General features: G+C 45.3%; 1 protein-coding gene across 1 annotated transcript in view; it reads left to right on the top strand.

Annotated features, from left to right (window-relative positions):
- The window catches only part of CACNA1B (calcium voltage-gated channel subunit alpha1 B), a 252,680-nt gene that overhangs the window by 194,692 nt on the left and 36,767 nt on the right, over positions 1–21,221 (top strand). Inside the window, exons 33-37 of the mRNA XM_051976837.1 lie at positions 6,453–6,569; positions 10,352–10,417; positions 11,717–11,808; positions 16,054–16,201; positions 18,734–18,861. Coding sequence (XP_051832797.1) covers positions 6,453–6,569; positions 10,352–10,417; positions 11,717–11,808; positions 16,054–16,201; positions 18,734–18,861 — 551 coding nt within the window. The remainder of the gene's footprint in view (positions 1–6,452; positions 6,570–10,351; positions 10,418–11,716; positions 11,809–16,053; positions 16,202–18,733; positions 18,862–21,221) is intronic.

Below are 21,221 nucleotides of genomic sequence, written 5' to 3'. Positions count from 1 at the left end.
GACCCTACCAATCTATATGCCTCTTCCCCCCTCATTCTGGCTTGTTTCTGAGAAAGCAAGGCAAGGCAAGGCAAGGCAACATCTTTGAAACCCCTAAGAACCCCCCTCGAAACACAAAGTGGGGCCGCACTCATTCGTGAGTCTGCGACTCTAAGGGAGTTTCAGATGCTTGGATTAAGAGTAGCATTGTAGACAAGGCTATCAGGCTCCAGGTAAATTATTCCAAGAACCAGAGGCACATTACAGAGAATGAAGATGACTTTGACCCTGGCTGGATGGTCTGGGCTTGGAGGCATTGGAGTTTAGGATTACTATGTCCTGTGTTTGAACATGCTTGCACACGTGTGTGCATGCATGCTTGTGTGTGCGTTATATGTGGGGACAAAAGCAAAGAGTAGAGGACTGCTAAATAATTATAGTTTTAAGATACCTTCATGCCATGCTAAACAGATCCTGAAGTCAAAAATATATCCTCCTGAGACTCGTGGTAATAAATTTTCAAATGACAAAATTAGTTCATATATTTTTAATGAATATTCACCATACAGAGGGCTCTATGATTGATATGCTATGGGGGAAAGAGATGGATAATTCGGTTAGAATCAATGAACAATTTATTAAGTGATTAGTATGAATTAATCACTGCTTGGCACTGGGGAGACCCTTTAGGAATCTAGACCTGTGATTTCATCGTCTAGGGAACTTCCAAGTGACAAACTTCCCCTATCAGTGCAGGTCAGCCTCTTCTCTGTAACTTAGATATCCTTGGAGAGTTGTTTAAGGCACAGAGAGGTTGCCCAGTCACACAGCCAGTAGACCTTGTTAAGAAGTAGACCTTGAACCTTGGCCTGTTTTATCTGCTACACAAATGCTAACTCTTACCAGGAAAACCAGGATAAAAAGAAGACACAATTCCTACTCATAAGGTGCATTTATTCTCTGAGAGAGAATACAGCATGTGCACATATAATACAAGATATTATGTGATGGAGACAAGAAGTTCAGAGAAAATGAGGAGTGTAAAGATGAGAAATAGCATAAGAAGTAATCCAGTTTGGTTGGAACGTAAGGTATGTGAAGGGGAACTGTGGGAAATAGAGCCCCAAAAGGTAGGTTGGAGCTTTAAATGTCAGAGGCAGTAGGGAGAAACTGAAGGTTTTGGAGCAGTGATATCAACAGTCCTGTGCCTTAGGAAGGTTCTTTTAGTCGCTTTGTGAAGGATGGTTGGAAAGGCAAGAGATTGAAGGCTAAGAAACCATTTAGGAGACTTTTGCAGTAATACAGATGAGGGGTGATAAGGACCTCAACTGGGGTTGTGCCCAGGAGTGAAAGGAAAATGGAAGCAAGGGGTGTCATAATGGTAGATTTGACAGAATCTGGCACATGGCAAGGAAGAAAAGGAGTAGAGATGATTCTCTGAAGCCCAAGTCTCCTTCAAAACTCAATTAAAGCATTACAAGAAACCTTTCCTGCTTCCTTCTCCGTTAGTGATGCCTCCTCCTCCCCCACCTCTCCTTACTTTCTGTTTACCTGTGACTAGTATCACACATTAACCTCCCTGAAGGAGTGGGAGCTCTTTGAGGCACAGGCACTGTTTGAGTTTTGCCTTGGGAACCAAGGAGCTTAGCAGCGCCCATCACATTGTGGTAAGCTGATCCTGAGGCTTCAGACTGGGCGGCTGCCCACTTTGGTGCCTGCTGTTTAAGCCCGCGTGTTCAGCTGTGCCATGGGAAAGAGAGGGGGCGAGAGTCCCGCCGTCTGGGGCTCCGCTTAACCAGGCAGACAGGGCATAGCATGAAGCAGTCACTCAGCACAAGGTGGACAATGTTTAACAGGTCTGAGTGGTACAAGCCTGGAGCTGTGAGAAGAGTACAGAGAAAAAAGGAATTGCCTTTGGTCAGGATGCTCAGGAAAGGCTTCATGGAAGACCTGAAGCTTGAATTAGACCTCAAATGAGGAGGAGGGTTTGGATAAGGAGAAGGGAATCTCATGCTGGACAAAGAGGTTGGAAATTTCAGGGGATAAAGAGCAAGCTGGTCTCTGGGGAGCGCAGGGTTCATTCAAGGACAGTCAGAAATAAAACTGGAAACAATGATAGGTGCCTGATTGGTTTGGGGCCAAGCAGAGGCTTTTGTATTTTAGTCCCTAGATAAGGGGAGCCATTGAGAGTTGATGAAGAGGAAGTGACTTGGGCAGGACTTCGAGGATTTAAGAAGCTTCTTTTGGGAACCATATTTTATAATAGTCCAGAGTGAGATGATAATAGCCTGAACCATAGGAGTAGAAAGGAAGGGTAAGCCCGACACTGGGGAGAAGATTTAGGGGAGCCATGTGCAGAAGACTGAGATGCAATTACAACTGACTGAGGAGTCTTCATCAGATTTACACCTTTGGTTGGATGCTATACATTTTGGTGATTATAATGAAACAGTGTGTTGACATTTCTAGGGGGTCAGCTTTAGAACCATGGATTCAGGAAGGACATGTTCCCTCTCCCTTTAACAACATTTCCATAGAAGAGTTTGGATCTCCCAATCCCCAAATCCAGATCTCCAAATCTGGATCTTAGTATGAAGAAACTTCCCAAATACTCTTCTGGAAATCAATCAACCAATAAGAATTTATTCTCCAGTCAACAAGGATCTGCTAAGCAGAAGTATAATTGTGTGTGTGCTGGGAAACTGAGCTAAGTCCTGGGTAAATTAAGTGCCAAACTAAGTTCTGAGTTGGCCCTCAAGAAGGACAATGGAGGAGACACCATATCTGTGTAGAAGAATATACAAGATACATATAAGTCAGCTGCAAGGTAACTTTGGCTACCCTAAGGTTACTACTCTGGAGCTGGAAGCCAGGTCCCTAATTTTCTCTTCAGCATCTTCCCTGATGATTCTGCAAAGTACGAGTGTCCTGACAAAAGGAGAGCCCACCCTCGTCCCCTGATCTAGCCCCGGTGGGCCACTATTATGGCTTCTTTTTCCAGCAATGAAGACCGTAGATAGCAGGAGGCAGGCAGCCTCCTGCCCATGGAGTCAGGGCCATGGCTCCCTGGGTTTGCACCATAGTGCATTAGGTATGGGCCTGCTTCACTTGACCCTGGTCCTGGTGGAAAACCATCTGTATCCCAAAGCCAAGGAAAGGACACCCACCGAGGCTTGTAGCCGCTGCATGGAGATACGCTTGTGCAACAGAACAGTCAGGCAGATGGAGAGCACTCGTCTAAAGGAGCTAATCCAAGCCAGAAGTGAATCAGTGGGCAGCAAGGGAACCTGTGGAATACTGCCCTGGTGTTTCCCTGTCATCCTGCATGCATGCAGTTGGGAAAACTGCTAAAACTGCTGTGGATTGGAGGGAGATGCCCCAGCACCCAGCAGAGGGTGCGTAGGCAGTGCTTTCCTCCCCAGCCCCAGGCTTCTGGGGCAGCTCCCTCCCTAACTCCCTCTCTTCTCTCCAGTTAGACTCTCCTGGGCTGCCTCAGGGGACCCTGTTCTTCTGGGTCCTCCTGGGAACTCAGGTATAAGATCTTGGCCTAGGGGAAGAGGAGTAAAATCTAGGCTAAGTGGCAGAAGTTTGGGGAGGTTAAGCTCAGGGAAAATCTCACTCATTAGGGTAAGTTTTCACCCTGTCTTCTCCCTAACTCTTTCCCTTTCCTTCTCCCATAGCAGATACTTTCCTGGTGGACTGATCACTGAGGAATGGTTAATTTGGGGCCAGTTGGTTCTGTCTTGTGGCTGCTTCCACATTTGCTAGGATGATGAGATGCTAGACAGGCCCCACTGGCTTGGGGCAGGCATATTGGTACAAAACCCTGAAACAGGGAACACGCTGCAGCCTCTTTCCATGCTGGGTACCCTCCATCTTCTAGGTCCCTTCCCAGAAGTATGGGGGAAAGGTGTAAACTTCCAGGAGAGAACTAGGGAGCCCCAGGGGGTCTCCAATGCAGAATCACTTTATTCCTAGGTATTAATATAACCTAGAATTAGTGAATGCATGCAGAATGAGGAAGTCTGTAAGGCTATCCAGTTCTTTATAAGATAATGAAGTCTGGTGTCTGACAGAAACGAGGAAGAGAATGTCAGAAAGCTTTTCTGTTCTCTCCGGTTTTTATACCCCTATAAATAGACATATACCCTCACTCTAAGGTTCAGGAAGGAAATTGTTCCCTCCCCTTTCTAGGAAATAATCCCTTTCCAAACAGCATTTCCATAGAAGAATTTGTGTCTGCAAATCCCCACCTATAGTTTAGAACAAAGAAACCCTTCCCAAATACTAATCTGGAAACCAATCAACCAACAAACATTTATTAATCAGTCAACAAGGGTTTGGCCCATCCCTTTGTGTCAGTATGAAGCTATAGAAAGAACAGTGGACTTTATAGTCTGAGGACCTGAGTCTATCCCAGGTGTGACCTTGAATAAATTATGTCACCCTCACCCGTGACACCTCAGTTTCTTCACCTGTGAAATGTGGGGGACAGACTAATTGACCTTCTAGAACTCACCATGTGATCCCATGATTCATTCTGCCTGGAGGCTCCCCTCCCCATCTCTCTGACCAGGAGTTTGTACTCTTTTGTCTTAATGCCCGACAATACAGATGATAATAATGGCATGATTATATGGTGCTTAAAGGTGCCTTACATACATTTTCTCATTTGAGCCTCTCAATAATGCTGCAAGGCAGGCAATTTGCATTGGCTACTACTCTTTTCCTGTTGCAGATAGCGAGGAGATTCAGAAAGCTTAACGGACTTGCCTAGATGACACGGCTAGTCCTGAGCCTTAAATTCTTATCTCCCTCTCCCGAGTTCCCAGAGAGCCAGTTGTCAATAAGGCAGCAAATACTTTACCAATAGCCTTGAAAGGAAATGAGGAAGATACCCAATTTCTGGAGTTTAGTGATTCTTCAGAGAAAAGGGATTAGCAGAAGCAGAGAGAAATAACCTGGAGAGACTGGGGTTCAGTCTTGGAGGTGGAGCCCCCAGGGCAGGCTCTTCAGGGCTTTCTCCAGTGCCCTGGGGCCTCAGGTTGCTCCCCGAGGAGGGAGGGCTTCAGCAGCCTGGGTTCTGCCTGCAGGGAGAGCCCAGGAGAGTCTACACTCCCCTGGCATCTACTTCCCACTGCACTGCCCGCTTCTGTGGCCGCCCGCGGGGAGCTTGGCCCCTCTGTTGCTGTTTCATTCAACACCTTTGTGTTTGTCTCTTTTTTCTTTATTTGATGACTGAGTCTGACATATAATAGCTGTGTGAGTCTGAGCTGCTTTTGCATATATATCTTTGTATATTTTTGAACCGAAGCACCACACTCAGACTGGTATGTGCATGGACCTGTAAGGCAGGGTCAGCACTAGCCGGACACAACACCCACTGGTTTCCCCTGCACTGAGGCTTAAAGGGCCATCCCAGGAACTTGGCACACGGTGCTTTCCAGTTTGGGGAAAGTCTGGGTGAGGTTCACGCAAGGGGATGCCCTGTGGTCCGAGGAGGCTTGAGGAAAGCACTCGGACCTGACAGCTCCTGTCGGGGGAGCCCCGGCTTGACAGGGCTTTCCTGGTGTCCTTCCACCCCTGCTGCTGTGATTCACTGATCACGGGGAGCTCGAGTTCCTGGGTGAGGGACGGGAGCCTTTTCCACTCCAGCCACCTGTAGAGCAGAGAAACATGTTCATGTCTGTTTCTGTTTTGGAAAGGTGAGCTACATGTATTCTGCCCTCCTTGAAAAGCCACCAAACTTCCAGGTCAAGAGCCTTTGCCGTACCGCAAGGGGGATAACTCTGAACTCTTAAGAAGGCGATGGGCACCTTGAGTGGTCCCGGCTGAGGAACATGCCCGGTGTCCACTGGGTAAAATGCCCTGCTTCTCAATCGGAGGTTCCCTGCTCGGCCCCTCGGGTAAGGGAGGGACAAGTGCTCCTCCGGGGCACCCTCTGTCGAGGCTGGCCAGATGCACATCGGGGATTGGTCCCTCCTGCGGAGCTCTGCTTTGACAAGGGGGCAGCCCTGCCCGGCAGCTGGGACCCTTCTTGGCTAAGCACCGCAGGGGACCCCAATCCCGATCATTGACGCAAGGCTGCAGGAGACCCCCTCCCTCTAGGGCCCCACCCTGCCCTCCAAGGCGAGCCAATGAGCCTGCCCAGGCCCAGGATGGTGTGTCCAGGACTGATCATTCTCTCCTGCCCTGGTGAAGGGAGCGCCCTGGAGTGGAATGGGGTTTTCTCTGATTTGCTGCATGTGAGATGATTTGCAATGACGAGTTTTTCTTTTGGAAGGTTTTCTGGTGGCCGATTGCTGCTTAGATCGTGAAGCGGTAATTTTTTATTTTATTTTTTAACCTCTTTTTTTTTAACCCCTTTTCTTTGGGGTGGCAGGGGGCACGGGTAGGGGTGTCTGGGGCATAGCTGGGCTGTACTTATGGGAGTAAGTGTCTGAAGGTCAGAGAAAGCTCTTTCCTCTTTGCAGAACAACTTCATCAACCTCAGCTTCTTGCGGCTCTTTCGGGCAGCCCGACTCATTAAACTGCTTCGCCAGGGCTATACTATCCGCATTCTCCTGTGGACCTTTGTTCAGTCCTTCAAGGTGAGTGATGGCTGGCCAGCCAATGAAGAGGCAGTGTGATGAAGCAGAAAGAGAGCTGGGTTTGGAGTCAGGAAGCTTGGCGTTCAAAATCCACCTCTGCCACTCAAACTGGTTGTATGACTGTGGATAAGTCCTTTAACGATGGAGATAATAAGACCTCTACCTCATTCAAACGTTTATGAGGCTTAAATATGATAATGTATGCAGAGAGCTTTGAATCCCTTAAAGTGTTATACAATGTAGGCAATTATTATTAGTTATCTTTAGAGAGGTGGAAGAAAGCAGGGATTATTCTACTTAATTAGAAGTGGGTCTAGTCTTTGTTCCTGGATCAAGCAGGACTGGACCACAAAGGGGTCCTTTCCCCCTCCAGGGGAGGGAGGCAGCAAGCAGCAGCAGCTTGTTCTGCTTGGTATCTGTCCTTCCAAGTCACTGGCCATATGCAAGCATCAACTGTCTCACTCACTGGGCCATATATCTGGCCTGTGGCTGAAGTTAAGTCCTTTGTCTCTCTTAAACCACCCTCTCCCCCTTTTCTTTCTTTCTCTTTTCTCACACATGAAAATGTGGGAAAGTCCCATTTCCTGGGAGAGACATAGACTCTATCACACAATTTCTGTAACCTAGGATTGAGGCACTAAGCGACTGTACCGATGCGGTATAAGGATCAAGAAATCTGGGTTCTAATTAGGAGTCTGTCGGCAAATATTTAACAACCAGCTTTCCTCCCCACCCCACCCCCCAAATGTACACAGGAGACACCTGTGTAAACTTAATCTGTGTTATTAAAATTTTCTCCATCACTTCTTAAATCTAGATAAAATCAACAAAACAAAGAAATCAAGCCCTGGTTCATAGCATCGATTGATTTCTGAAATAGAAATGTTCTGAACATTGCAAATTTAACAACTAACTGGAATGCTCTCTTGAGCTGGCTTCCATACACCCCCTAGTTCCATTCCTGGCTTTGTCCCCATTCACTTTGTAGCCTTGGGCAAACCATTTCATTTGACTCCGCCTCAGCTTCCTGATCACTCAAATGGGATCGATTCAGACTGCGGCATCCAAAAGACCTGATTCCCTTCTTGGTCCCCTTATTGATTAAGTCACTTCATAGATCAGGAGATCTTCTAAGGAAATAACTAATCCAGTGACTCGTGCAACATCACATAGGAAGGAATTAACATGGTTGAAATTTGAATACAGTCAAATGGCCTATCCAACTCTGCCACATTGACTCCATGTTCTCACCTGAGAAATGGCACTGCCTACCTTAGAGTTGTTGTGAAGAGAGGGCTTTGCCTTGTAAGCATCAAATGAGATAACAATACATAGGGGGGAAAGGGCTTTGAGAAATCAAAGATTGGGTTATATTCCCAGAAGGGATTAATGACCTAACTCATTGTCCCTGATGGCTGCCTTGCAAATTGTGAGGTATAATCCAGACATGGACTCCTTTCCCCTTTCCTCCTTTCCCTCTTCTCTGCTCTGCTTTTATTAACGATGACTTCTCTCTTTGGGCTTGGTTTTTCTTCTCTCTCACCTCCTGCTTCTACCCAGGAGCCCAAGCTCTTTCTGGCAACAGGCAACACATGCTGATTTCAAAGCTTTCTCCAGGCTGGTCAGCGAAATGTCAGCGCTAGGATGGTGCCCTGGCTTCCTGCTGGGACTTGATCCTGAGCGTTACGGGCAAACACAGACATGCTGAGATGTTACACGCTCCTGACGGATGCAGTATCGTCTCATGTAAACATTTGTCAGGCACCTGCTAAGGACAAATGCTGAGCCAGGGTGGGGATGATACAGAGGAGAAAAACAGGATTAGAAGGCAAGCCTCTTCTTCCCTCTGAAAACATTTTAATTTCTTTAAATGCCTTCAGTTTTTTCCCGTTACTGTTTCCTCTGTTTCAATCTCCATGTTGCCCTGTAGAGCCATCTACCTTCTGCAGAGTTAGTCCAGCCTTCCCAGGACAAGCCACCGGGTCTCTGTGATTGTAACCCTGATATCAATTGACCTTCAGGCATCCCAGGTCCATCCATTGGAGGATCACTTATAAGTGATCTCTTCCTCTTTTCTAGCCTTTCCCAAAGCATCTCCCCTATCCTTTCTAAGCCTCTTATAATCCATAGTTATAGTGTATATAACGTGCTCTCTATGCCTTAAAATACCACATACATGTAGGTAGGTGTTATTATTATTGGTTTGGTTTTGCAAAACCGCATTTGTCTAGGTAAAGCCCTTCCAGGGTGACTTCAGAAACAGGACTGTATTCTGCTGGCTATTAAACCTAAACTAGAGTTCCCTTTCTTTCCCTTTCTTCTCTACCTAAATAGAGATAGATATATGTATTTTGATATATAATTAACTATTATGCACCCAAGTTCCAGGCTTTATTCTAGGGGTAAGAGATACAAAAACAAAAACAAAATTAAAGTCCTGCCCTCCGGAAGCTTACATTATGTTGTCAAAGAAAGCATTTGCATAAACATACATGTAAAATATATAGATAGATTCAGGAAAAATTATTATGCCTTTTAAAGGTCTTTTTTTCTTTTCTTTTCTTTTTCTTTCTTTCTTTTTTTTTTTTTTTTTTTTTTTTTTTTGCTAAATTTTCACAATCACTGTGCCTATGGGATAATATAATCTGAGGGTCCAGGATAGACATTTCCTGAATTTCTCAGCCCCTCCTCCTTCTCTTCTATCATCCTGGCCCCTCTCCAAATCCATTTTTAGCCTTTTTTTTTTCCTCCAGAGCTCTTTGAAGGGCATATACAAGAGGGTGTGTGGGAAACCAGTGAAAGTCATTTAGTTAGGTGTTTAAAGAACCTTTTTTAAAGTACCATTTTGCATAAAAATTCTATTTTAAAAATAGAATCACCATGGAATTAGGGGACTACAGATCACAGAGAGAAAAAGCAGACAACAATGTAAATGGGCATTTTTGTAGACAGAAAAGAACAAATAGGAATATTTCTTGGGTCCACATTAAAACTGGTCCCATTTTAGATTTTTAAAGTAATCAACTGGAGGGAGCATCCAATGTATCATTCGGGTTTGCAGATACTACCAGGCTCCTTTGGGGAATAAAAAGCCATGTATTACATAGAGGTGACAGATGAGAGCCAGTTTATTGGAGGAAATGTTGGGCACTGGACTCTGGGCTCTTATTTAAAATTAGGACTGGAGTCTGCTTACTCCTTGTTTCCTAAAGACATTCATTCAGTGTTTACTAGAAGTCCAGTTTGTGTCAGGTATTGGGCCAGGTGCTGGGGACATGACAGGATACAGCATAATCATAGATCAGTAAGGACAAAAATACAAAATAATTTTTGGGGGAAAAAGCATCACAACTGAGGTGAGTCGGGCAGATGTTGTTATGTCGTAGGTAGCATCGGAACTGAACCAGAAGAAAGATAGACGCTCTCAGAGGGGGAGGTGAGGTGGCAATGACCCCGGGCCTAGAGACAAGGGCCCCTGGGAGCTGCCACCAGGCCCTTTTGGCCAAGCCTGGGCCTGTGGGCAGCGGTAACGGAAGGACCACAGAATGCTGGGCCTCCTCAGAGACAGGGGCTGAGCAGTCTCTGTGCCCTGCCCACACTGTGCTGTCTGCCCGAGGAAAGCCATGCGCTGAGGGGGCCGAGAAGAAGCCCCTGGTCTCCGAGTGGGACCGTGTCCTTAGAATACAGGAAAGCCCAAGTCTTCCCAAGAATCTTGGCCCCCAGGCCTCCCAGCGCGGCCCTTGCCCTGTCACCAGCGTCTCCTTTGGTGTCTCCATTCACAGGCTCTGCCGTACGTCTGCTTACTCATCGCCATGCTCTTCTTCATCTACGCCATCATCGGCATGCAGGTGAGTGCTCCGGACGCAGCCCCGCCTGGGCGGATGGCCAGGAACACCGGGAAGGGCGGGGCGGGGAATACCCGGAGGATGGCAGGAACACACCGGGAGGGTGGCGGGGAACACTGGGAGGGGCAGGGAACACACCGGGAGAGTGGCGGGGAACACTGGGAGGGTGGCGGGGATCACCGGGAGGGGCAGGGAACACACCAGGAAGATGGTGGGGAACACCGGGAGGAGTGGGGAACACCGGGAGGGGCGGGGAACACCGGGAAGGGCGGGGAACACCGGGAGGAGCGGGGATCACCGGAGGGGCAGGGAACACACCGGGAGGGTGGCGGGGATCACCGGGAGGGGCGGGGAACACCGGGAGGAGCGGGGAACACCGGGAGGGGCGGGGAACATGGTGGGAGGGCTGTGGGCCTATGGGTGCAGGTGGGACTTCCCGCAGGGAAGGAGCGGGGGAGCTTTCCTCCCAGATTCCTCTTGGGCAGCCAGACGACCCGTAGTGCAGAGTGCGCTGGTCTGCAGTCAAGCTTGCTCTCTCCCTGAGTGCAAGCCGGGCCTCAGACACTCCCTAGCTGTGTGAGCCGGAGTGAGTCACTTAGCCCTGTTGGCCCAGTTTCCTCATCTGTGAAATGGGCTGGAGAAGGACTTGGCAAACCAGTATGTCTGCCAGCAACCCCGGGTAGAGTCGGTCCTTCTCACTCTAAGATCCTGTGATTCTTGGTGCACACGGACAGACACACAGCCCTGAGATAGGCATTCAGACACGGACCCAGGAATGCACAGATATACCCAAGGATGCACAGTCTCATGGTCCTGGCCCCGGGTTCTGTGGCCGTCGTTAGTCTCGGGGACTGCTAGTCCAACCCCTCGTTTTAACAGATGGGGAAACTGAGGCCTGGGGAATGTAAGTGACTTCACCAGATCACACAGTGGGATTCAAGGCCACGTTCCCCGATGACAGTCCCCTATACTGTGATAATTAAGAAACGTAACACTTAAATGATTTGTTGATTTGCCAAAAGCAGAGGAACAGGAGGGGCCTGGAAGGGAGCTCCCTCATGTATTCTCTGACTGTTGTGCTGCTCTTTTTCACAGCTGGCTACTTAGGCACTGACAGGGGCCAGAGCTTGGCTTTTGAACACCTACATACATGCGGCTCTGGCCCAGGGCCAGGAACGCAGGCGGTGCTGCTCCACTAATGGATGTCTCTCCCCTTCCCAAGTCCTCCCTGGGTGAGCAGCTGCTTGCCCAGAGCCCGAGCTCAGGACGTCTGTGATGTCTCGCTTTTTTTTTCCTCTCCAGGTCTTTGGAAACATTGCTCTTGATGATGAAACGAATATCAACCGGCACAACAATTTCCGGACATTCCTGCAAGCCCTGATGCTGCTGTTCAGGTACGGGCAATGCTTAGGTCTGCCACTTATGGGCACAAAAGGGCGCCCCAGTGCTCCTAAGGGCTGAGTCCCCAGCAAAGTCCCATCCAGCGGGCGTCAGCAGCAAGAGTAGGTGAGGCGCTCAGGAGGGTCCCAGGCGCAAACCGGAAGGAAACGAGCCATCCGTGGGATACTTGAGAGTTTACAAAAGCAGGTTTATTCAGCAGTCCCAGGAAAGGCCACTCGGAGCCGGGAAATGATGCTTAGTGGGGACGCAGCATCGATGTAGCCGCTCGGTACCACGAGCGGTGATGGTGGGTAGCTTTCTTTCACTAGCTCTGACAGCTCGGTCCGCTCGGAAGGTGGCAGTCTTTATGATCCTTAGCTCGTACACTTCTATTTAGGGTAGAACATTCTGAGACCTCTCCTTTATTTAAGATTAAATAGGACGGAAATCTCACCTGAGCCAAATAATTCTTGAGGATGGTTTTGATATTTTTTTAATGGAAAAGCTACCCTAACCCAAGGATCCTGGAAGCTCTTGCTCCTCCCGTGGTATCACTCCACCATGCCTGGATCAAACAGAATCCCCCACTCTAATAAAGTCTGAGAAGGATTGAATGCTATTGCTCATGGATCCAATTCCCTATTGCCTGGGGCAATAAAAGACTAGTCTCTTTACCTAGGGACAAAGCTTCAGAATAACCATCCTAAAGAAATGTAGAAATTAGAAAGGAGTACTTCTAATCATTTTTCTTCTATCTTTAGTTCCTATATGATTCCTTTAAAAAGTGAATTAGTTTCCTTTGGATCACAGGACACTGACTGGGGGCATCCTTTGACCAGAAGAGTCTGTCATTGATACTATCCAAGGTCAAAGATAGATAGGCAGATAGATAAGTAAACAGCGCTTTTATTAAATTCTTATTATATGTTTGGTAATGTGCATTAAGTACCAAGAACAAGCAAACAAGATAGTCTCCCACCCTCAAGGACCTTACATTTTTTTAAAAAAAAATTTATTTTCCCCAGTTGCATATAAAGTAAAATTTTAACATTCAATTAAAAAATTTTTTTAGTTCTAAATTTTCTCCTTCTCTTCCTCATCTCTCCTCTCCTTAAGATGGTAAGCAAGTTCTATATTTAAGTTCTAATTAATTACTTTAAGTTCCAAAAATGCAATCATGTTAAACACGTCTATATTTTTCTTTTGAAATAGACCAAAAGAAAAAAATTAAAACAATAAAGAAAATGAAAAATTGTGTGCTTTGATCTGCATTCAGACCCCATCAGTTCTTTCTCTGAGTGTAGATAGCATTTTTCATCATGAATCCTTTGGGATTGTTTTGGATCATTGTATTGCTGAGAAAAAGGAATTTATATTCTGATGGAATATGACGATACACAGGAAGCTAGGATCACAGGGCTAGAGTATGCACTCATTGGCTTGGCTTAGACCTGGTTGAAAATGACATGAGGCCTGGTTTCAGGCAGGATAAAACAGCAGCTCATCTACCAGAGCCAGTCGTACCAGGGGAGTTCCACCCATGGTGGAAATGGGGAGGGGGATAACCAAAGTGCAGGTGGGATGGTTTGGAAATAACACCCAGAAAGTGGCACAGAAGCTGGATTCTGGGTGAGAGAAAGCCAAAGTTTGCTTATCAGGGGCCAAGCTAGCTCTGGGCAACAGAGTCTTGAGGATGTTGTTCCTATAGATTTGCCCAAATTTTTATAGCAGCACTTTTTATTCTAGTAAAAAAATTGGACTCAAAGTCACTGTGATGCCCAAGATGTATTATCCCTGTTACTGGGAACTGCCTCAGGGAAGAGAGAAGAGGGTCCACCAGGGAAGTCTCCATACCGTCTGGAGACAATTAGCCAGTGGGGGAAGGAGCCAGGGCCACCGGCCCATCATCGAGGTAGAAAGTCAGAGGGTCTGGTTTAACAGCTTCCTGACCTGATTAAGCATCACCCCCCATCTGGAGAGGGCCGGGCTGCTCCTGACCTTGTCCCTCGGTGAGGTCAGTCAGAGCGGTTGTGCCGGCCCACTCCCTCCCCCGAGTCGGCCCATTAGGGACAACGCGACCAAGTAGAGAGGATGCTGGAATTGGAATTGGGAAGACCCGGATTCAAATCCCTCCTCAGACACATATGAGCATTGTGACCCTGAGCAAGTGATTGGGTGTCTCTGAGCCTCCTTTGTGTAAACAAGTAGCACTTTCTCCATAGAGTAATTGTGAGGTTCAGGTCAGATAAGGCCCATCAAATGCTTTGCAAACCACGGTCCCAGCCTGCGGGGTCTGTCCCAGATTGCTCTAGTACGCACTGACCTGCGAATGGAAGGGGGTGAATAGGACTGCAGAGTTAAAGGGGATCCTGCCCATTCCTCCCTTGGGGTGCAAGGCTCTTGTGCCCTGCTCCTTTGGGAGCATCCCTCCTATTTTCCAAAGGATCAGGGCTTCTTTTTGGCCCAGATTTGCATATGTATGAATGGGGATAAGCTTATCTCAGTGGGATGGTAGCAGTCTTCCAGGAGGCTCAGCTCATTGTATTGCAAATTAATTTATGGAATTACTAATTGAATAAGGAAATGAGATCTCGGGGTCCTTCTGGGTTGAGTGGTAGTGGGCACACCCAGTTCTTTGGCTGCTCTCCAGGAAAGACCTTGATGGCAGTGGGGAATAATCTTCCAGCCCCACTTTAATAAGGCCGGGGAGGGGGGAGGGGGACACTGTGGCAAACAGAACGGGCAGAATCAGATGGTGAGAGGGGGTGGTACGGAGGCAGATGGCATGGGGCCCGGATGGAGGGGTGGAGGAAGGCACCCGGTGTGGGGGAGAGAGTGGGGAGGGGAAGAGGAGCAGAAAGTCACTTATTGGGGCTAGGAGCACTCTCACAGCACGGACCCTTAGGAAAGGGCTCGAAGGGCAGGGTGTGGGCGGTCTTATTTCCATAGGATTTTCATAAGGGACAGACTCGCTCTTATCTTGACCCCTTTGGGTTATCATTAACATTCACATCATCTCAAAGTTATCAGTGATCTCTGGTGTTCTGCTGGTCTCACTGGATGTCTGGAGTCTAACTGAGGCACACAGATCATGGAGACTTAGGAGGGCCCAAGAGCCCTTCCAGCAAGGCCTGGTTGGCTTCCCCTGACTAGGACAAAATCTCAGGGTGTGACTTGAGTCACTTATGAGATGGTTATGCAGCTTTGATTTATGGGACAGTCTGCAAATGACTTCTAACGGCCCCTTTTCAGTCTCACATTCTTCCATACTTGTCCTGGCCACTTACACATTTATTGTAATAACTAGGAGAGGAAGGTCAGGGGCACTAGAATAAGGTATAATTTTAACACACTCATCCACTCCTGTGTGAGTAGAGCATTCTGAGATCTCATCTTTATTTAAGATTAGAGAGAAGGAGAACTGGAGTTATAAGGGAGGTGTGAACCCTCTACCCATGACAGAGATTAGTAATGGATCAGATTCCCAATCTCCCAGCCTTTTGGAAGGTTCAGTGCAGATTGCTGTCCCCTACATTTGGAAAGCCCTCCCTCCTGATCTCCACTCCTTAGTTTCTCTGACTTCATTCAGGATTCAACTCAATATACAATTACCGTAGTAGATCACTCTCTGAGGTACCTGTTTATGTATTATCTCCCTATTAGGATGTAAGTTTGTTGAGGTTAAGCACTGTATTTTTACTTTTTTCATATATCTAGGCTTAGCAAAGGGCCTGGCATCTAGTGAAAACTTCAAAAATACTTATTGACTTGATTTGACCTAATTTGTATTTATCTCTTCACAGTGTCCAATACAGAACTTCATTATATAGTAGCTTCTCAATAAACATTTCTTGATTGAGTAGTGAGAGAGAAATGAATAAAGGAGAGTGACTAGCAACTGATTTCCATTTCTATAATGATCAAAAGTAGAAAAAAAGGCTTTGACTGAAGCAGGAAAGATTTAGAGTAAATGCAAACAAATGCTTTTTGATGGTTTAAGATATTCAAATCCTCCCAGTGTAGAACTTAATGTGGAATCTCTTTAAGATGGAAGAGATGCCCTTTTTTCTGTCTTTGATTTAGTGAGAACTTGAGAAACAATTTCAAGGAAAATATTATGGGCGAAGATGGTTCAATGAGAATGAATCTGTTTTTTCCACTCTGAAATCTCATAACAACTGGCCAGTGTCAAACCTATGACCATAGAGTCCTGACTCTCCCAGCAGAATTTCACCATGACTCTGTTCCTATTTTTGCAGGAGTGCTACCGGGGAAGCCTGGCATGAGATCATGTTGTCATGTCTCAGCGACCGTCCCTGTGATCCTGAAACCAAACTAAAAGATGAATGTGGGAGTGACTTTGCTTACTTTTACTTCGTCTCCTTCATCTTCCTCTGTTCCTTTCTGGTAAGTATGGGTTACTACATGTCTCTCCCCATCCCCATCCCCCCTTGGCACCCTGAAGCACTCTTCAGTTCTGAATCCCCAGACAAACTTTGTAGTTCAGCCTCCTTCTACTCTCCATGTATCTCCTGCTGGTTTCTAATTAGGGTTCATGTCACATTACCAGACAATTCCATTCTAAAAGCCTTTATTACCCTGGTGATCAAACCCTTTAATCCCAGAAGCAATCATTTGGTAATTAACTCATTGTGAAAGGTTTTCTTTCTCTTGTGGAAAGAACCTCATGCTTTAATTACTAATTGTCTGCCAAACTTCAGGGTGAACAGGGGTCCTTCACCCATTAGGAGTTGGGTTGGGGCTGGGGAAGGGCTTGAGGACACCCACAGACTGTCTTGTTTTCTTTTACCCTGCTGGAATAGTTTGTCACTTTTTCTCTAATAACTTATTAGTGACACATGAATCTTTTGATCCTCATTCCACAAGTCTTAAGAACTTGGGATCTTTAATTATGGCAAGTTCATTTTAGTAGATTATCCAAAATAATGCAGATTCTCATAGGTCTTTCTTTGAAGACTTGAGTATAAATGCACCCAGGATTAAAAGATTCACTGCTCATTTGGGCAGAGTCTGGATTTGTGGTTTCATCACCGCATGGAATTCTGCTGATGCAGATAAACAATTCTGTAACTCAATCTTACCAAGTTTCCTGGAATCTTGAAAGGTTAAGTGACTTGCTAGTGGTCACACATCTATTGGATGGCAGAGGTGGGATTCTAATCTAGGATTTCTAACTTCAAAGGCAATTTTCTATCTGCCATATCATGTTACTTTTCAGGCTGGTCATGTTGGGAGCATTTTAGTTCAAAGACAAATACATAAGCCATTTTTCAAAATGCAGTTTGGATCGATCAAATAATTCCTTTGTATTAGGCACTTCAGCTTTATCATCTTGAATAGACGATCATACCAACACAGTCAGATACACATATACAGAAGAGAGATAAACAGAGCTAAGGATAGTGAGGACAGAGAGAACCTTGACAACGTATGACTTCTTGGTCAGCTCAGTAGCAAATAGAATTTCTAAGCCTCAGAGTTACTTTGGAGCTACCAATGAGTGATCTTAATATTTTGGAAGATCATTCTTGACAAACCTTTCACCAGATTGCATCTCCTTGTTTGTGGCTTGGAAGACCATAGAGAGCAATCCCAAATTAATATCATGATTGGCAAGTTCACTCTTGATATAATGGGACCAAGGTTCTTACTGTGTTACTGTGATTTACTTTTACTGGACTTAGGAAAATATGCACCCCCTCCATTGTTCCCTGCCAAGAATTATTTAGTTTATTTAAACTGGAGAATGAGCCACCATTGAAAGTGGTCACTAACTAATTGTTCATCCCTCTGTTTCACTGTGCCCAAATGTTTTAAACCCTGAAGTGGTTTTTATTTATTCATCTAAATGCTTTTGTTTTTAAGGGCTTCTGTCAAAATATCCTTGCTTAATTAATCACAGGTTACCTTTGATATCTTCAAGTCTGATATTTTGCCCTATAATTGCCTAATTTGGGGGCATCTTTATGGATTTGCTAATGATAAAAATATTGCCTGCCCTGCAGAACACTCAAGCTCACTAGTGAAAATAGACCCATGGTGTGGGCAGAATGTACCATAACCCACTTTCCTTTCCAGTTACCTACTATCAGTTTCCTCTCTAAGTCCTTAGAGTTAGAATGAAGAGCAGGGGGAGTCAGAGTTTAATGAGGGGAAGATCAAGGAAACAATGAGGTCTAATCAAACAAATGCTGGATTTGGTGTCAGAGAACCTGGGTTAGTAATGAAGGAAACAATTTGGTCAACCGACTCCATCATTTGGAGCCTCAGTTTCCTCATCTGTAATTTGAGGGGCTTAAATTAGATAACCTTTAAGTCTCATTCCAGCTATGTTCCCATGCCTGGCAGAAAGATTATGGAATAGAAAATGAGGAGCAGAATTGAAAGGAGATATGTGTATAGGTCCCAACATCAAAGCTCAGGTTCAGGGTTCTTTAGAATTATATAAAAATTTCTAGTACAGTCTTGTACAAGCTATTTCTAGTACAGTTTTGTACAGGCCTTCAGGACAGTGGCCAGGGTGTCTTATATTAGTGTCTAGGGACAGATCAGCTCAGTGAATATCTCTTGGTATCCTAAAGAAGCTGGAGTAGAACAAAGAACTATAGAAGGCTTTATAGAAGGTTTTAGCAGAGGTATAAGTGGAGAGTCTAAGGTGAGTAAAAAGTTGCTGTTTGGATAGATTAATTCCCATAACTCTGGAAGGAGAGGTTGTATAGTTTGTGATGGTAAAACAAATAGCTGTTAAACTGAGTTGGATTTTGTGTTCTTGTCACCTTTAAGCTATAATAATAATCCTTGTGCTTGAAAAATGCAAACAGCAATGAGGGACACTTAAAGGAATGATGAGCTTCTAACATGCTCTTTTCTAGCTGCGAAATGCTTGAAAACCATATTGTCTTCTCTTCTTTCCTACAGATGCTGAATCTCTTTGTGGCAGTGATTATGGATAATTTTGAGTACCTGACTCGAGACTCTTCCATCCTAGGGCCTCACCACCTGGACGAATTTATTCGGGTCTGGGCTGAATATGACCCAGCCGCATGGTACGTATATGCTCTGTATGTTCCTAGTGCTGTGGAGATCCCTGGAGGAGACAGTCCCACAGCCCCTGCTCCCTTTATTCATGGTGCTCAGAAAAGGGATTGCTTAGCACTATCATGAAAAAAGCAAGGCTGCTCTTTCCCAAAGGGAATATGATTGAATACTATCCCAAAAGGTGTACCTCTTCCCCTTGGGCATGATCACTTAAACTCTGATGGTCATTCTGTCTTCTGTTGCAGAAAAAATAAACAATTTTGGGAATTAATTTACAGGAACTATACCCTTTGCAACTCTTGGGGAGTGCTCTAATGGTTATAGACTGTCTTCATGATGGTTTGGTATAATCTCATCTATCTACAAAAGGAGTTTTCTATTGATGGTGGAAATGTGTTCACATGCTAGTGGTAGAGAAATCTAATATTGAAAAAATCATTGCAAGACATGGGGTTCTGGGCATACTTGCTAGGCTACCTTGTCACCAAGTTCTGATGCCCATGTGGAAATCATAAAGAATTTGATTTCTGAGTGCTGTGGACATAAAGAATATTCTCAGGTGAAGTGAAACAATAAAATTTGCCTTCCTTAGTCACTCACCCAAGAAACCTCTATTATCTTCATGAACTTAATTGATGATAGAAAATCCAGGTTATCTTAGAATAGATAGTCTCTGTGGCACACATTCATTTTTGCCTTCAGAAATTTCCCTTCAGTGACATTGGGGAACCATCTATTGTTTGAAATGGAAGGATTTACAATATTGTGTTAAGCTAGATGGTCAGTTAGCCTATCATATTCCTCTGAAGGCAAGCAGAAGTTACTATATTACTATGAAGTGAATAGTTGGACATTAAGTAAGCTGAATTCTCAAGATCCTTTTCTGGAATTCCAAATAAACAATTAAATACCCTAGTCACAGCAGTTGGGGTCTTCGTCATTAGAGAAGAAAAAATAATATGGATTCATTCATGCATTAAGTATTTTTGAATGCCTACCTTGTGCAAAGTAGGGACTATGAAAATTAGAGTTTGGCTCTAGGCTTCTTTGTTGGGTGAATATTTCCCATAGAGCCTCAGTGCACAAACCTGGTAAGAACTGAAAGGGAGATGCATTCCTTTGGGATAAGGGTACCGATGTTGCCATTGGCCCTTCCCTAAGTTCTCTCTCCCTTCCATCCCTTCCTGTCCCTGCTCCCTTGCATGGCTGTATTCAGCATTAGTCTATTCTCTAAAGGAGCCCAGCATTTTAAGAAAGAATTTGTTCTACTTACAGGCAGAACTTCCTCCTTAGGGAGAAAACTTTCCAGGGAGGAATGTCCTGAATTTGCTTCCAGGCAGGCACTGATCCCCGGGAACAAATGGCCTGATCTCTTGTCTGAGGAACTGGAAGGCCTCACACTTTGTCACCCTGATGACTGTCACATCAGAACTGTCACTCTCGGGGAAGGGATATCAACCACTTGCCCCAAATCTCAGTATCTCTGGCAGTCTGAGCAGCAGCAGGGTCTAGGGTTAGACCTGATATTGAGTGCAGTCATGTCATAGTTATTCCTTTATTCCTTCAACTTTGTTTATCTGGGTTTTTTTTTAAAACAACATTCCAAAAATCTTTAGCAGTGAGACAAGGGGCTGTCATGACCAAACCAGTGTGGGTTTGGATCAGACAAGCTTTGGAAGATTCAGGAAGGCTCTTTGGCCCCTGACATCAGTAGAGAGGATGGAACTGAGGTGTCAGAGCTCATCATTCTGCCAGGAAAGAAGGCAGGGTTTACCTTGGAAATGCCCAGATTTTTTCTCATTTTTTAAACCTGTGTAGTCTTCATTAGTAATAATAGTAATAATAAATAATTAACATTCCTAAATGAAAAGGTACCAAAGGACATGTTACCTCTTAGAAGGAGACCAGTACGGCAGATTCCCAAAGAGATGGGTGTGTCCTTAGCTCAGCTAACTTCAGGGAGGATACTGTGCTCAAAAGACTCAGCATTAGATTGAGAGAAACTAAATGACAAAGTGACCTGTCTTTATGTTTGGAGTGACTCTGTTAGCAACCAATTTCATAGACCAAGGCTTCATAATCATGATAACTCATATAAAGTACTTCATATTCATTATATCATTCACTCCTCACAAAACCACTGTGAGGTAAGTACTTCAAGTATTATTATTCTTATTTTATAGATGGGAAAACTAAGGCTGGAAGTTGTTAGGTGACTTTTTTATGGTCACAAAACTATTAAATATCAGAGGGTGGTATTTGAATTCAGATTTTCTTAACTTCAAGCTCAGCATTATTAGCCCTATTCCATGCTGCCTCTTTAGGCTTCCTAAGCAAAGTGCTGTAGATCTCTAGAGAGTTGTAGGGG

The sequence above is a fragment of the Antechinus flavipes genome, chromosome 2 (genome assembly GCF_016432865.1).
Source record: "Antechinus flavipes isolate AdamAnt ecotype Samford, QLD, Australia chromosome 2, AdamAnt_v2, whole genome shotgun sequence".
Taxonomy (NCBI): Eukaryota; Metazoa; Chordata; class Mammalia; order Dasyuromorphia; family Dasyuridae; genus Antechinus; species Antechinus flavipes.
Note: the sequence above shows the minus strand (reverse complement) of the source record. Positions and strands in the feature narration are given on the sequence as shown.